Below are 13,719 nucleotides of genomic sequence, written 5' to 3'. Positions count from 1 at the left end.
GGTATTGCTACAACTTAACAGTGAGCCACTACAAACAGTGGCAAAAATTACGTATCATTTAATTACTCATTTATAGTCAAGTTTCTTATACTTTAAAAAAATATGATTCTGTCAAAAGTCTGTATGCACATCTTCGTATATGAATTTTTACTGTCTTAAGAATGCAGCAGTAAGAGGATAAACTCAACAGCCCATTTGCTTTTCCTGAGTGAAGGATGAGGAGTGCATTTAGGCCTTTTCTGAAGCTGGTACTATTCCTGAATCAGGATCTTCTTGTTCAGAGTCCTGAAAGAGATCTGTTGTCTTGCTGACCTCATCCCTGGTCTCATCACAGTGATTTTTGGGTTCTTCTGAAATGACAGTTAGCTTGTCATAGGGAAGATGCTCCTCTTGTGGGAGTGGAGGAAAAAACTCCAAACTGCTGGGAGGCTTGCTCAAAAACTGTGAAAGAAAGAGGACAGGAGAATTAGGCTGCACCAACCATACCATCCTGTTTACTTAGAAATATGTTTTATATTGTTTTCCACACATCAGTTGGGTTCTCAATCCTTACAAGTCCCAGAATGGCAACAATGTAGTAACCTCTCTGCTTGCTTTAACATCCTGTGCAAGGCTTGTAAACAGGTAAGAAATGCTTTTATTTGCAATAAGATACCCTGGGGGTTAGTGACTTCTTTGGAATATAAACTTTATTTTAAAAAATAAAATGCCTAGGTTTTATTTGGAAACACAACCTAAAAATGGTGACTTCACTGTAGGTGAAGGAGTTCACAGAGAGATTTGTCAAATAGCTCAAAGAGATGTGAATTGTTCCTGCCATCTCAGAACTGTCTGCTCAGACATCAAATAGTGATGCTTTAAATGTCAACATAAACCATAACCATTTAGGCAAGTAAAGGAGAGGGATGGAGGTTTGCAGGGCTATGCAGTTCAGTGAGAAAGATGACTTAATTTTAGTACTGAACTATCACAATTTCCTCCCACTCCCTGTTCTATTGATAAGATGGAACCGACTTCAAGAATCAACATGGACTTGCAGGATGTCATGACTGTATTTTGAATGTCAACACAAGAATAGCACACCTACTCAACACAGTAATAACATGTCACCCACTCATTGTGGCAGCTGAAGTGGCAGTTCATTTCATTGGTAGTGGCTGGAGGAGTACAACGACATTTTGTTCTTGTGACCCGACCCCTGTCTACTACCTTTACTTTTAGTGCATTTTATATAAGAAACAAGCTGCTCTATCAGCAGTACTGCTCACTGTAATTACAAAAATAAATACTAATATTAGTACTATTAGACTTTTTTCTAGCAAGCTGTGATTCAAAATGTTGTCAGTAGCCTGCAATCTCAAATGTTCATGTGGTGAAACCATTACCTTTGATAAATGTCATTTTAGGTAAGCATGACTGACCTTTGATTAATGTGATTAACCACTATAGCCCATTATCACAAAATGAAAATTCTTCCTTTCTTGTGAGAAACCTGTGGGCAAAATGAAATTTGACCACATCCTGTATTGACCAGAACAATGCTACCTCCCCAACAGCTGAGCTCTTTTACTACGGTGTGCTGAGCATGCGCTCAACTTAAAGCACAAGACTTTAAGTGCAACAAGCTAAGTCAGCTGCAAAGCCTTCGTCTGCTGATCTCTAAATGAGGGAAAATGAAAGACCCAAGATAAACTGCAGGAAGCTTAGAAGAGTATAGGTTGCTAACTTCAGCCTATGTAACACTCTATAGCCTTGTTTCTTGGAGGAGGTTCTGATACAGCCTTTTTAAGTTACTATATGAGTAACGGGGTCAGTGATAGTCCCTAGCAGTAAGGCTAACATTCATTGCTCCCATTTAATCTTGAATTTTCAAACTTCACTTCATTCTTTAATTAAGTTAAAACTCATGATTGTATTTGCAAAAGAGCTTTGTTTCAGGAGAACAAATGTGCAATTTTAAGTCTAAAATGAGATAATTGAGACAGATAGCTCAGTTCACTATCTAAAAAAAGGAACTGAAGGTTAACACCTGTTATTTTCTCACTTTAAAATGAAGGAAAACATCCTGTTTCTAAGCCACATAAAGCTTTATATTACAAATTAGGCAGTTGCTTTAGGATTAAAAGTCTATGCCAAGATTTTAAGTTGTTCAGCTTTTAAATATTTTGGACCATTCTGTGCAGAACAATTCAGAGTGACAGTATTTTAGAGTTTATTATACATCAGTATACTTCAAAAGGAAGTCTAATTTCACTGCTTCTTACTTATGTCTGTGCAGCACCACAGAAAATGATGAAAAAACTGAGATAACATTCATGCAAAGTTTATGACCCTATAATGCCAGAAATTAAGTATCAAATGAACCAACTTCCACTACCTTTCTCACACTGAAAAGTACCTTCCCTTGTCAGCTTTTTCCAAAGTTCACAACTTCATAATTTTATTTGAATGGCTTTTTAGGTTTGTCAGAAGAGCGAGTTTTACCATACATAACAACTGTATAACAACAGATAACCAGCATTGCTCCTTATAGTCTAAAATCCCCTCAGAATAGTCTGCCCTTTACAGATGGCTAACAATCAGATACAAATGAAAGAAGGCAAAATAAAAGCAGCTCTAAAGTTTTTGGCACAAAGAGCCTTTGAAAGGCAGGTGGTTCTGCTGAAAAGGCTGATTTTAATTGTGTTAGGTAGAAAACAAACCTCTTTCAAGTGTTGTGGGAAAATATATGAAGGGCAGAAAACATGTTTGGTGAGTCGATATAGATACAAAAAAGAAAAGAAAAAACCAGGAACAGATATTGCAACAACCAGCATTGATCCTATAAGAACGCTCACAATTATCCACACAGGAGTTACACCTGCAAGAGACAAGAAGAAATAAGTGTGATTATTAATTTCTGAATATATTCTTTTGAATTATCACTTTTTCTATGGAATTTAAAAAACCCAAACTATTACAAAATTGTAACTGCAAACATAAGTGTCTGTTTCCAGATGCTCTTTAGCTCTTAAATTTTTAGTCTGGATAGGCTGAGGAAATTCTCAATAAAGTAAGCTTACAAGCCATCATTCTTAGATATTTACAGCTACACATACTGGTAATTCTACATGCAATACTAGGCAAATGATTAAAGGAAAAAAGACCAACAGAACCATCCACAGTTGATAATGTAAAAAACTATTGCACACTCTTTGGTGTTTCAGGAGTGTAGGAGTTGACACATAACACTACCAGAGTATAGGCTTCTACTTCTTTCTTAAAGAAATCTGTAAAAATGGCATGGCAGCAAAGCAAAGATAGCAGGGGATGAAAGCCTGTAAAATTCTAAACTTCTGAGCCTTTAGAAAAATTATGCCATGTATGGGGGATTTCACAACAGGCAGTGGGAATGAAGATGTATCCATACATCACTGCATAAACATTTTAAATCAACCTATGCTTGCTAAGCACTGTTCTAGCCAGGAACTAACAAGCAAGACCACCACCAAAACCTACCTCCAATTCAACTGCAGGGCATGCAGATAATATACATGTGGGAAAAATATATGAGGAAACATTTTATGAGGAAAAACATATGAGAAACAGGTTAGCCCTGTTGCTTCCCCAGGCTTCCCCTAGATGGCTTCCTCATCAACTTGTGATTTTACACAACTTATCTGAGGGTGTAAGTTACTTGAAATACACATTATGCCTGTGAAAAAGACAGTATCTAGGACTATGTTCTTTCTTTTAACTAGGGACATGAAGCTCCCTGCTAAGACAACAGGGTCAGACCATGTGGTGGTTACTGCTGGACTCCACAGACAGCAGCTAAGGTGGCATGGCTGGAAAGGAAAGCGCTTTTGGTACTTAACTGCCTTCCAAATGAAAAGGAAAGCGCATTGAGACAAAATAATTGTTTATATTATTGATTACTGCTGTGTGTCACAGAGAAAGAGTGTCATGGCCTAGCCTCACGACAGACACTGTCCACAGATGAAGCAGACTGAAACACAGGGTCCAAATCCTTTCTCAGTTACAGATATATGGAACAAAGGATTTCATAGGATAATGAATACAGCTAACGGTAAAAGAAATTCAGGCACACACGGTGATCAGCGAAGAGCCTGTGCTCCATTTCACTCTGATTTTCAGGCTTCTGCAGCAAAGTAAAGCATCATGCCATTGGTTGCTACATTGCTTGTAGTTTTCACTTCGTTTCCAACTCCTTTGCTCCAAAGGTGCACACCTATTAACCACCAAACAATACTAAAGCAACAAACACATTCATTTTTGAAAGATTCACACATTACATCGGTTTTCATTTTGAACGGCTTTCCGTATTTCCTAGTTCCCTGCAGCGCATGTCCCATTGTGATGCACCAGGTATTACCATTGTGGGTTGTCTGCTCACAAAGCTCTTCACTCAGTTCCCCTGTTTTGTTCCACTCGGGAATAACTGCTTGCACTTGAATACAATATATTGTCCACGGCTCCAACTGAGATAATATTTCAGAGTTATGTTTAGTATCTATGTGAGCTACCTAATAAAAGAGAAGAATACAAAAAATTTGAAAAGCATGAGTCCAATGAATGAACTAGCTACATAGTTAAAATTACATTTAGTAGGACAAATCCTAGCAGATATAGATGTAATGTGGGTAAGGCTTTTAAAGGCCTGGAATTAAATGAATGAAATGACCTGCCCATGTCACATAGCTGATAACTCGACATTGATTTCACCTGTGAGACCACTCACACCACTGAGTTTCTGGCTGCTTCTACCAGCATTAATGATGTTTTAGGCTAAAGAGGCCTGCAGAGACGTGATAAATGAGATCTGCTTGCAGAGAGAAGCGATGGCCTAACCAAATAAGATCAAGTAAGAGTGATGTCACAGACAAGCATAATTTAATTTGAGATGGAGCAACAGGGTGGACGATCTAGACGAAAGAAAGAAAAAGACAGAGAAAGAAAAAGGTTTATGGAAGCTACTTGGTGACTGACAGGAGATGCAACTTGCTGTTTAGAGGCATGATTGGTTAAGTCCCTGTAACTATATGGTCCCTGAAGATTAGAAGGAATCCCTACAACATGCCCCGTTACGTAGTAATGGATTCTTTCTCAGGGGTGAAAAGACTCAGTAACTAGGTTTCAACATTTTGAGCAAGCATCCACTTCAAAAAACAACCTATGAAGTTACATAGTCTATGCCTTTTTCTTCTTTGATTCCTACGGAAATTTATAGAATCATAGAATTGTTTAGGTTGGAAGAGACCTTTGACAGCATTGAGTCCACCCGTTAACCTAGCTCTGCCAAGTCCACCACTAAACCACGTCCCTAAGCACCACATCTGCACATCTTTTAAATACCTCCAGGGATGGTGACTCAACCACTTCCCTGGGCAGCCTGTTCCAGTGCTTGATAACCCTTTTGGTGAAGAAATTTTTCCTAATATCCAATCTAAACCTTCCCTGGTGCAACTTGAGGCCATTTCCTCTTGTGCTATCACTTGTCACTTGGGAGACAACGCCAGCACCCACCTCACTACAACTCCTTTCAGGTAGTTGTAGAGAGTGATAAGGTCTCCCCTCAGCCTCGGTGTCTTTGTTGTAGTGAGGAGTCCAAAACTGAACACAGTATGTGAGGTGTGGCCACAACATTGCTGAGTACAGGTGGACAATCACTTCCCTAGTCCTGCTGGCCACACTATTTCTGATACAAGCCAGGATGCTATTGGCCTTCTTGGCCACCTGGGCACACTGCTGGCTCATATTTAGGCAGCTGTTGACCAATACCCCCAGGTCCTTTTCTGCTGGGGAGCTTTCCAGCCACCCTTCCCCAAGCCTGTAGTGTTGCAGGGGGTTGTTGTGACCCAAGTGCAGGACCCAGCACTTGACCTTGTTGAACCTCGTACAACTGGTCTCAGCCCATCAATCCAGCCTGTCCAGATCCCTCTGTAGAACTTTCTTACCCTCAAGCAGATCAATGCTCGCACCCAACTTGGTGTTATTGGTAAACTTACTGCGGCTGCACTCGATCCCCTCATCCAGATCGTTGATAAAGGTATTGAACAGAACTGGCCTCAGCACTGAGCCCTGGGGAACACCACTTGTGACTGGCTGACAGCTGAATTTAACTCCATTCACCACAACTCTTTGGGCCCAGCCATCCAGCCAGGTTTTTACCCAGTGAAGAGTATGCCCATCCAAGCCATGAGCAGCCAGTTTCTCCAGGAGAATGCTGTGGGGAACAGTGTCAAAGGCTTTACTAAAATCTAGGTACACAACATCTACAGCCTTTCCCTCCTCCACTAAGTGGGTCACCTCATCATAGAAGGCGATCAGGTTAGTCAAGCAGGACCTGCCATTCATAAACCCATGCTGACTGGGCCTGATTGCCTGATCCTGGCACTCAGGATGATCTGCTCCATAACCTTCCCTGGCACCGAGGTCAGACTGACAGGCCTGCAGTTCCCTGGATCCTCCCTCCAGCCCTTCTTGTAGATGGGCATCATGCTGGTTAACTTCCAGTCAACTGGGACCTCCCCATTTAGCCAGAACTGCTGAGAAATGACAGAAAGTGTCTTGGTGAACACCTCTGCCAGCTCCCTCAGTACCCTTGGGTGGATCCCATCTGGCCCCATAGACTTGTGTGTGTCTAAGTGGTGTAGCAGGTCACTAACCATTTCTCCTTGGACTATGGGGGCTTCATTCTGCTGCTTGTCCCTGTCTTCCAGCTCAGAGGGCTGGAGAAAACTGGTCTTACTATTAAAGTCTGAGGCAAAGAAGGCATTAAGTACCTCAGCCTTTTCCTCATCCTTTGTCACTATTCCCCACCTCTGTATTGCTGTGCCCAAGACAGCCTCCAACCATCACATCACTCACAAGTCTTTCTCAGTTTACAAACAACAGATCCAGTGGGTGCCTTCCCTAGTTGGCTCACCCATCAGCTGTGTCAGGAAGTTATCTTCCACACACTCCAGGAACCTCCTGGACTCTTTCCTCTAGGAGGAAACAGACTTCCCAGACTTGTGCTCTGAAGCATTACAAGCACAGATTCTACCTGAAGTTCCCTCTTTCTCTGCCTAAGTTTACGTGTGATATGCAGAAATAGAATCATAGAACAGAATCACAGAATCATTTAGATTGGAAAAGACCTTTGAGATCATTCAGTCCAACCACAAACCTAACATTGCCAAGTCCACCACTAAACTGTGTCCCTAAGCACCATATCTGCATGTCTGTTAAAATATCTCCAGGGATAGTGACTCAACCACTTCCCTGGGCAGCCTGTTCCAGTGCTCAATAACCCTTTCTGTGAAGAATTTTTCCCTAATATCCAATCTAAACCTTCCCTGTTGCAACTTGAGGCCATTTTCTCTTGTCCTATCACTTGTCACTTGGGAGAAGAGGCCAGCACCCACCTCACTACAACTCCTTTCAGGTAGTTGTAGAGAGTGACAAGGTCTCCTCTCAGCCTCCTCTTCTCTAGACTAAACAACCCCAGCTCCCTCAGCTGCTCCTCATAAGGCTTGTGCTCCAGACCCTTCACCAGCTTCGTTGCCTTTCTTTGGAAACATTGCAGCACCTCAGTGTCTGTCTTGTAGTGAGGGGCCCAAAACTGAACACAGGATTTGAGGCACGGCCTCACCAGTGCCGAGTACAGGTGGACTATCACTTCCCTAGTCCTGCTGGCCACACTATTTCTGATACAAAGACCGTAATTTTTTTGTAGTTTGGGAATTGAAAACCAGTCTGGGTTTTGGGAAATGATGATCCCTCAGTTTCTGGAATTGAATACCACAGAGTTTTGCAGGGTAACAAATACAAATCATAGTTGTATGTAGTGGAGCCCTATTATATGAAAATTGTACTTTTGTACAAAGCACTAATTATACTGTGACTGATTTATTCTGGTACAGGGCTTCCTTTTTTCCTGCAATAGAACTCATGACCCTATAATTAGTACATTATTTATGATCTTTCTCCATGCATTTTGTATGACAAAGTCTTTTGGGCTGAGTAATAGATATGTCTGTGGAAGAGGCTGTCCACAAGAAGAAGAAAGCAAATTACAACTGATAGAAACTGAAGAGGTGAAGGTTACCACAGTTAATATAAGACCCCAGACATGGTGGTATTCAAAGCCCAGAGTCCCACAAAAAGTACAAATACTTGAATGACATGAGATCTGAATCTAAGTCAGTTTATTTACATGACCACAGATACTGCTGATGTTACAGCTTCTAAGTTTACCCTTGCTTGTGTCTGTGAAATAGAGAGATTTTGTGGGGCAGACTGCATCACAGATAAATGAGCACCAACCTGAGGGGATAAACTCTCATAATGTAGCAGTTATTTCCAATTATGGAAAGAGCAAATTGTATCCACGCTACTGTTTAACTCCCCAGCTATTTGCCATTTGCTCTGAATACCAGTTGTAGTGACTAGACTTTATTACACTGTAATTAGCAGAGATACATTTTTACTTCAGTACTGTTAGCTTTCAGAACTTCATCAGCATAGATCAAAGTCATGGAGTCACAACATGCAGGAAGCAGAAGTTACCTGTGTTTTGCTGCCCTTCTTCCAGTACAGTACTCTGTAATTCCACGAGCCGTAATACTGCTTTAGAGGCCACCTATCATGTGCAGCAATAGGGCCTATGAAATCCACATGCAGGGACCCAGACTCTGACTTCACTTTTACATCAGGTGGCCCAATGACTGCTATATATTTACAGAGTGGAAGAGAAGAAATAACGAAATTTAATTTCACATTATTTTCATTTTGACATTTTTACACAACCTATGACAATTCACACTTTAAATAATTTTATCTATTAGAAGAAAGTAATTTGCTTTCATGGGTCAGGCATAAACAAATCCTTTCCTTACAGAACTGGTCTTGAAAAGGATTTATTTTTGCAGACTACACTTCCCATACACTAAATTCACTCAGTTCTCTTTTGCCAGGTGTGGTGACTCCTGGGAGAGGAAGGACTATTTCTATAGGTTACTACTCACTTCTCTTTCTGGGCCAAGCTGTTACAACATCTGTCTTTTCTGAGGAGAGCCTCTAGTGAAGTGTTTTAATGTTTTGGATGTTTTTTTTTTCATTTTGAATACTTTGAAAACCTGAAACATTTTAATTATTTCTGCATATCTTAAAGACTGAGCTCCTTAGACTATTATATTCTCCTATTTTGAAAATGGCTTGTCCTTATTATATTTTTGTGCCACTACTTAAATTAATGAATGAGTAGCTTAGTTATCAAATACATTGTGTCTGCAGTGAGCTCTCCAATAAAGTCTCCTGTAATTCCAACAAACAAATCTGCCTTGGCTGCCTCTGCTATAATTCTGCCTGGCTACAGCCACACTATAAAGTGTCTAATAAAGGAAGACCCCAATATATAGACAATTTTGCTTTCCTCTAAAAATAATTTAATTAGAAAAAAAGGTCTACTTGCTGCACCATGCATTCATTTAATGCTCATGAATATGTTGTTGAACTTGAGAAAAAGAACATGAGGAGGGTCCTGGTTACTATGGTTTTCTTAGGCTATTTCTACAATACAGGAAGCACTATCAGAAATAATAACACAGAAAGGCATAGTAGATATTTTTATCATGATGCCCTGCTCAGATCAGCTATGACAACATTAAAAAAATCTTCATGTCCTCCTCAGAGATTTGGCCAGTTGGCCAGTACTCCCAGGTTTTTCTTTCCAGGTAGTTTTATATACAGATTTTCTCAGTTCAGGAATAAGCTGCCTTTCCAAAGCCAAGCCTGCTCTGAAAGCCACATGCTCTTCCAAATGTATGTCAAGCTACAGCTCTGTTCATGATTTACATGTTTGCTCTCTGTTTTGAAAATCCATCCATACTTTTTGTATTGCACTTTCTTTTGTCTGTCACTTATACTTGCAAAGTTGGATTTTTTTTATTTTTTTTTTCTGTGCTATGTTTCAGTGCTTCTGTTCTAGGTGATTATTTCAACATTATGCTTTTGGAGAGAGACAACCAATAAAAAGCATTTTGAAAAACAAGGCTGTACACTGTAAAATTATACTCTGAAATCCAAGGAAAAGAATGATGAAATTCAAGCAAATGAAGGCAGAACAAAAAAGAAAAGGATTTTTAAAAGTTTTTCTCAAAGTTGAGGTGTAACAGAAGCTTCCTGCATAGTTTTGTATTAGCAGCTATGAGGAGAAAAAAAGCCTTGGGTAACATTAACTACATAATCTAAAATAATTTCATTTTTGCTTATGAGTGGCATAAGAATGTACAAAATAAAGGACGCTCATTGGTAAAACCCACTCCCTCATTTCCAACCTCAGGTGACAGCAACATGATTAACATCTCTCTTGTGCACTCTAATGCAAGGCAATGTCCAAATTGTCTCTCACAAAAGACTATAAAGCTTCACTAAGAGAGTGGCAATATTGTGCAATGACAATTTCTGACTAAAAAGTAATCTTTCATGGTGAATATTTTAAATTAAAAAAAAAAAGAAACCTTTTGCTTGACAAAGCAATGAAGAAGAAAATAATTGAACTTATTTAGATATAGAGGAAGTCTGAATCCTTGAAGAAAAGCCCTCCCTGGCTGAAAAATATAAACAAAGCCTTATTTTAAGGGAAAAGATAAATTTATTTTAAAATCTCCTTAAAATACGTTTCAAGTACCAATGCTACCATCTACTATAATAGTGAACCTACTATGCTTTCTGACAGCAACTTCTGCCTTCAAAAAAATGGAAGTGTTACAAATAAGATTTTACAGTTTCAATGTAATTAAATTTAAAAATGATCTGCATGCTATAGCTTTTCTTATGGAGTCAAATTATAAAGGTGCACTAATAGAAGACAATATTTTTTGTGGAAGATTAGAAAGAGGCTTACTGTCATCCATTGGCTTAAATCTGATGGTCACCCAGTCTGAATGGCTATTTTCTGACTCTGCTCTGACCTGTAAAATGTAGTTTCCATATGCAGATAGAGAAGAAACATCACACTCTGTGACTCTCAAGTTTGTGCTCACATTTTTATATGTGTGTCCAGGCAAATTGATGCTGTATGGAAGAGAAACAAAATGTATATGATGGGTAAGTGATGACTGACTAAATGTCTTTCCTCTCAATTAACTAGAAAAGTGGCACATCTCTTTGTTAATACAAGCAGGTATGACTCATGAACAAGAAAAATTAAATCCTCTGTATAAGAAACGCCATTACTAGTGTGTGCACACACATTAAGCATTTTATATGCATCTATAAATCTGTGATAGAGATGAAAATTATGATTCAGTAAATAGATGCCCTTTTATTTACAGTTGTTACAAAATTTGATTCAACAGACAATAGTTATCAGACAAGTCTGCAAATATTAAGACAAAATCACTATGCACAGCTTTGCTGTCTAACTCGGACTTTGTTCAGATCTGTGTTTAAGAAATGTGTATAAGGAAAAGCCCGAGAAAACAAGAGCCTGAGAACTTACTGGGAACCATATAATAAGTGATATTCTTTCTGTTTTGCATAAAAAAAAAAAAATCGTCCTAAGTTTAAGGCACTGAATGGACAAGCCACCTGCCTGCAGCTCATCAGGCATTTCCACAAAGGGTGCAGGCATGCTGGCTGCATTGGTGCCAGAGCACAAAATGCTGCTGGAGTGAGAGACCAGATAAGGACCTGACGCTCAGCAGGACTAAGTCTCTTGAATTGCAGGTAAAAGCTACATGATAGAGAAAAGACACACACATGGCTGATAACAGCCAACATTAAAATGTGTTTCTGGTTCCAAAAAAAGTACATACAAAGCTGCCTTGGGTGTGAAATGTGTAGAAAATGCCCCTGCCCTGTTATTTAACTCAAGATAAGCCTCTCACAAGCTAAAAGAAAGGGACAGCTACTGATCTTCCTGTAAAAAAGGAAACAAATCACAAACACACGCAGCTGTGAAATGAAATGTGAATTAAGGAAAGCACAACTCCCCCTGACTTACCTTTTAGACTGGACAGTGTAACTTATATTCCCTTCGTGAAACATAGGTGCATCCCACTGTAAAATGCTACGAAGATTAACTGAAATAATTCTTACGTTTTGGGGTTTTGGAACTATTCCAGATACTGTGGGAGCAATCAAAACCAAACAAACATTTTAGTATGTGTTCCTCAGTGACTTCTCAGTCATTTGAATCTTAAATACAGCCTAACTTCTCTTCCTTGTCTTACTTTTTTTAAAAAACAGACTTTAATATAATTAATGTAAATTCTGATGCCTATCATTCCTTCTGAGCTTATGCAACAAAAACAAATTAGCCAACATCAATGGTTTCCCATAAGTAGAGTCTCTGTGTTATCATCATTTATTATGCACGACTGACTTAGGGCTCATCAGGCCACCTGCAAGAACTCTCACTGAGATTGTCAATATAAAATTTTCCTAAGTAGTGCTCCAGTAGCACTACGGAAACAACATAGGTGTATGGATTGATTTGCTGGGGTTTTTTTCTGAAGAAGGACATGAACTGTCTTTCTACATAGACCTGCGTATAAGACTGAAATAATTAAAAAGAAATCCACCATAAGCTTTTTTGTGTCACCACTGCACAGTTTAGCATTCACATTTAAAATGCTTATTAAGCCACTCTTCTGAAAAACAAACAAGAAGTACCTTCGAAGGCAAGAGAGCTATCAAATATACCACACAGATAAATGCATCATTAATTGTCCCTCTTCACAATTGTTTTGCTTTATTGAAACTGAATAAAGGAAACCCTAAAGTAGCATTGGTGAGCAGTGCATTACTGTTTTTATTTCATTGTTTTAAAATAACTGTTGGTATTGAAACTAAAACAGAAAGGATTTTGTCCCATTATTGGAACACACCTGATCAATCCAAACAAACCCCTGTAAGATCAGATTAGTGCCTAAATGTCACAAGAGTAAAACCTAATGACACATGTTCTAAGGAAAAAACTAAATAACCTGTTTTCTTTGTTTATAGTTGACGTGTAAATACATGAAATGAATGTGTCAGGTACCCACCTTTGGCAGACAGGAGTTTTAAATCTAAATTCTGCTTCAATAAAAACAATTTCACAGACTCAATTCCTACAATGTTACCCTCACACCCAACAAATCAACTCAAATGCACTTCACAGCATGCAAGCAGAAGTTGCTTTCTCCCCTACACTGAGACCTCCTTGAGGGCTTGAGGGATGCTGTCCCTGTGCGTAGTTGCTCTCCCCGCCCCTTTGCAGGCACCTCTGGCCTCCTGCTCCCGCACCTCCTCCTACCTGCCACATCCCAGGTATGCAGGACCCTAAAATGGGTGCAGGTAAAGACTCAGAGTGAACAACACAGCTGAAAAAAAATCTGGCTAGTACAAGGCATCTGATTTCTCCTCTCCAGCACGGCATGGGCTTCACTACAAAGGACCCTCTCTAGGGTGCTGCCTGCGCTTTGAGGAAGCTCCCTCCAAAGGCTGGAGGCAGGCTAGTAAATTCCCAGTAAAAAGCATGATGCCTTTGAAGGCTCACTTCCCTGACAGCGTTTGCTACCTGAAAAACCTCCAGGTAAAGTTTTTTATTCAGCACTGTGGACCCAAAGAGGTAAGAAAATACTTATGTGGTTTTGTACTTTGTAAACGAAAGGTTTGTACGCAGCTCACATCACAGCCTTAGATACTGCCCGCGTCGGGAACCGTACGGCTCGGGACAGTTTAAGC

At 39.7% G+C, this 13,719-nt stretch overlaps 1 protein-coding gene across 1 annotated transcript; it reads right to left on the bottom strand.

Annotated features, from left to right (window-relative positions):
- Positions 1-228: 228 nt before the first annotated feature.
- On the bottom strand, positions 229-12,116 carry IL10RB (interleukin 10 receptor, beta; the record flags this gene model as incomplete). Its single annotated transcript, XM_010083158.1, has 6 exons — positions 229-441; positions 2,703-2,860; positions 4,376-4,526; positions 8,554-8,714; positions 10,892-11,061; positions 11,993-12,116. Coding segments are annotated over 6 exons (977 nt in total), but the record flags the coding sequence as incomplete, so codon positions are not given.
- Between the last annotated feature and the right edge of the window lie 1,603 nt (positions 12,117-13,719).

The sequence above is a fragment of the Pterocles gutturalis genome, unplaced genomic scaffold (genome assembly GCF_000699245.1).
Source record: "Pterocles gutturalis isolate BGI_N339 unplaced genomic scaffold, ASM69924v1 scaffold22515, whole genome shotgun sequence".
Taxonomy (NCBI): domain Eukaryota; kingdom Metazoa; phylum Chordata; class Aves; order Pterocliformes; family Pteroclidae; genus Pterocles; species Pterocles gutturalis.
Note: the sequence above shows the minus strand (reverse complement) of the source record. Positions and strands in the feature narration are given on the sequence as shown.